This window comes from Cyprinus carpio, chromosome A7, assembly GCF_018340385.1.
Source record: "Cyprinus carpio isolate SPL01 chromosome A7, ASM1834038v1, whole genome shotgun sequence".
NCBI classification, from domain to species: domain Eukaryota; kingdom Metazoa; phylum Chordata; class Actinopteri; order Cypriniformes; family Cyprinidae; genus Cyprinus; species Cyprinus carpio.
The window spans coordinates 43,163,998-43,167,354 of record NC_056578.1 but is presented as its reverse complement, the minus strand read 5'-3'; the positions used below and the strand labels follow the sequence as shown (position 1 = coordinate 43,167,354).

Below are 3,357 nucleotides of genomic sequence, written 5' to 3'. Positions count from 1 at the left end.
AATTTGTGATTAACAATTAATTAATAATGGGAAATTAATCCGTGTCAGTCATTAAGGCATTGATTTTCCTTTGCACTTTTGTGTTTTCTTTATGCAAATGAGACTTTTAAATGGCACCCATTACTACCCATTTTATTCTGTTTTGTTAATTAACCATCATGTTTTCTGGTGTTTCTAAACAGTGGACTCTCAAAGCACATGGGATAAAAGTCATCTATTGTAATGAAAAATTGCCCAGTACTCTTTTCAAGCACTTATTTTCACAAAATAAAGACGTGTGCTTGGTCTAATAATGTTGTTGAATGTTAAGATTGTCAGAATTTTGTTTATTTGTGCTTATTATATTCTAGACCTGTGTGAACTTGAGCAGAACTGACTTCATACATTCACTAAAAAAAACCCAAAACACCAGCTGATCTAAACACACAGAGATAGTATTAGGGACAGTGTAACTGAATGAAGTGCGTGTGTGTGTGTGTGTGTGTGTGTGTAGAGTTGTGTCTGAAGGAGTCTCTGTGTATGGGAGTCTCCAGTAAGCTGCTACTGGATGTGACGGGAGCTCAACCCTCAGACCTGGACTCCAGCATCAGCCTGAACGACAGAGGTACACACACACACACACACACACACACACACACACACACACACACACACACACACACACACACACACACACACTTAACCTCCTGTTCTTCTTCACTGCATTTAATACTCAGTGTTATCCACCAGATGTCACTTTATCCCTCATCACATGAGTGTTCAAGGGGGAATTTCATTGGCTTATAAATAGGCTTATATACTGTATATATATATATATATATATAATATATATATATAAGGGGGAATTTATATATTATAATATAGGCTATATATATATATAATTTTAATGCACCCAACAATAAGCCCATATATACATATATAAGCCTATTTTTGGCTGTTAAAATTTTCTCCCCAATTTTCATAACTGCAACAATACTGGCCTTTACTTTTTAATGTGTTTGTTTTTATTATTTTCAGTGATGATTTGTTATATTCTTATTTGCATAATAGTGTACATTTTTTACTGCATTAAAGTAAAACAACACTTTAAGTCTTTTTAATATAATTAAAAAAAAAACTAAAAATAAGTATAGGCAGTAGAAGAATTACAGTGAAGTTTAATATTTGCAATTTTTATTAATTATATAGTGTAATATTTATGGTAAATAGAGTGAGATTATGATGTATTATGTTTAAAAAAATAAAATAAAATAAAATAAGTGTGTAATTTAACCTGCACATGTTCATCACAGGTTCATCCTAGGATATTTCTGTAGTTTTCATGCTCTTTCTCACTGTCTCTGTTCAGTTCAGAGCAGTTGTTCAGATTCCTCTTCTGTGGGCAGCATGAAAGAGAGCGACTCACCCTCCGCTGCAAGAGATTCAAAGAGAAACGACGAGCAAACAGGTCACACTCAGGTGAGTCTCACACACACACACACACACACACACACACACACACACACACACACACACACCTGGTCTCTCTCACACACACACACACACACACACACACTCTCACACACACACACACACACACTCACTCTCTCTCTCTATCTCTCTCTCTCTCACACACACACACACACACACACACACACACACACACACACTCTCTCTCTCTCTCTCTCTCTCTCTCACACACACACACACACACACACACACACACACACACACACACTCACAAACACACTCTCTCTCACACACACACACACACACTCTCACACACACACATGCTCACTCTCTCTCTCACACACAGTTAGGTGTGCAGTGAGTGATGATGATGATGATATTTATTGGTGTTTTCCAGAGCTCCTCACCCTCCACCTCTGTGTGAATCATTTCAACCCACAATGCAAGTCTTAAAAATAATGTAAGTACTGAATTTTAAATGTTTTGTTTACTAATTAATTTCATCAAGAAATTGAATTGTGTTATATTTTTAAATACATTGATACTTTTAAACGTTTAAACAATGGAGAAAAATGCTTTTAGAATCAGTGTGTATTTACAGCAGCTACCAGCCGAGGCTCATGCCGCGAAACATTAATACAAAATTAAATGCACCTTCAACCCTGTAAAGTCTACTGTATCATATTTGATGCACAAATTTCTAAGGCCTCTACATGCCTCTAATTTCCAGATGAACACTTACTGAATCACTGAATCAGCTCAAGATCTAAACAGCTGATGTTTAGATCTTTTGAGGAATTCTCAATCATCAGTGTATCGCTGTGCATTATATGTTTTGATCTTTAAACTAAGCATTTAAATATCATCTTACTAAGACATATTATTGGAGATATAGCATGACGACTGATATTTATATCACTTTATGTAAGTATCTGTTTTGCTGTTATAAAGATCTCATTGAATTTCATCTCATAAATATCAGCATCTGGAGCAAATTGCATATTTTTGCTCAGTTTGAGTCTCAGAATAAAATTAAGCAGTTTTTTCTTCCATATGCTCATTATTTTATACTGTATTTATATGATATTCAGCACATGCAAACTTTAATTTAGATTAATTTTTTCTGACCATATCAGGTTTAAACACTCTCTTTTCTGTCTAAGGTACATATTTGCGGCTCATCATCACTTTTGTCTTTTCCTCAGACACAATGGGTGCTCTTTCTTTAATCGAAATCTCTGCCGCATATTTACGACTGGGACAACTGGACACAAACTGGATCCTGAGACACACACAGCCGTGTAAATACAGTATTACAGAAGACTGGAGGTCGCGTGTCAGCCGCCGTCTCACTTTTTATCATATCAGTTTCTCTTGATAATTGACTTTCAGGTAGAGGATCAAAGCTGATTCAACGTCTCAGGTCCATCACACACATCAGAAACTAAATAAAAGATGATATTAAAGTCAACATGAAATCAAAACTCATGAAAATGAGCTCTCTCAGGTCATCCAAGATGTAGATGAGTTTGTTTCTTCATCAGGTTTGTAGAAATGTAGCATTGCATCAGTGTCTCATCAGTGGATGCTCTGCAGTGAATGGGTGCCGTCAGAATGAGAGTCCAAACAGCTGATAAAAACATCACAATAATCCACACCACAACACCACAATAAAACAAAAGACAAAACAAAAAAAAAAACAATCAAGAAACTAAAAACTAAAATACGAGTCCATAATCCATAATAACTTAAAAAAAAGTCAATCTCCTGTTGTCTCTCACATCAAAATCCAGCCACATGTTTGTTTAGAGCTGTTTAAACAGTGCTTGATCTGTGCAGATTTCTCTCCTGAACAGACCAGAACACTTTTTACAAGACATTAACTGATGGACTGGATTACTTTTGGAT

The 3,357-nt window shown here is 35.7% G+C and overlaps 1 protein-coding gene across 1 annotated transcript in view; it reads left to right on the top strand.

The window, feature by feature from the left end:
* The window catches only part of LOC109092896 (pleckstrin homology domain-containing family G member 4B-like), a 30,265-nt gene extending 27,231 nt beyond the window's left edge, over positions 1 to 3,034 (top strand). The window contains exons 24-27 of the mRNA XM_042761218.1: positions 494 to 604; positions 1,349 to 1,458; positions 1,847 to 1,909; positions 2,655 to 3,034. Coding sequence (XP_042617152.1) covers positions 494 to 604; positions 1,349 to 1,458; positions 1,847 to 1,873 — 248 coding nt within the window. The 3' untranslated portion in view covers positions 1,874 to 1,909; positions 2,655 to 3,034. The remainder of the gene's footprint in view (positions 1 to 493; positions 605 to 1,348; positions 1,459 to 1,846; positions 1,910 to 2,654) is intronic.
* Positions 3,035 to 3,357: the final 323 nt, after the last annotated feature.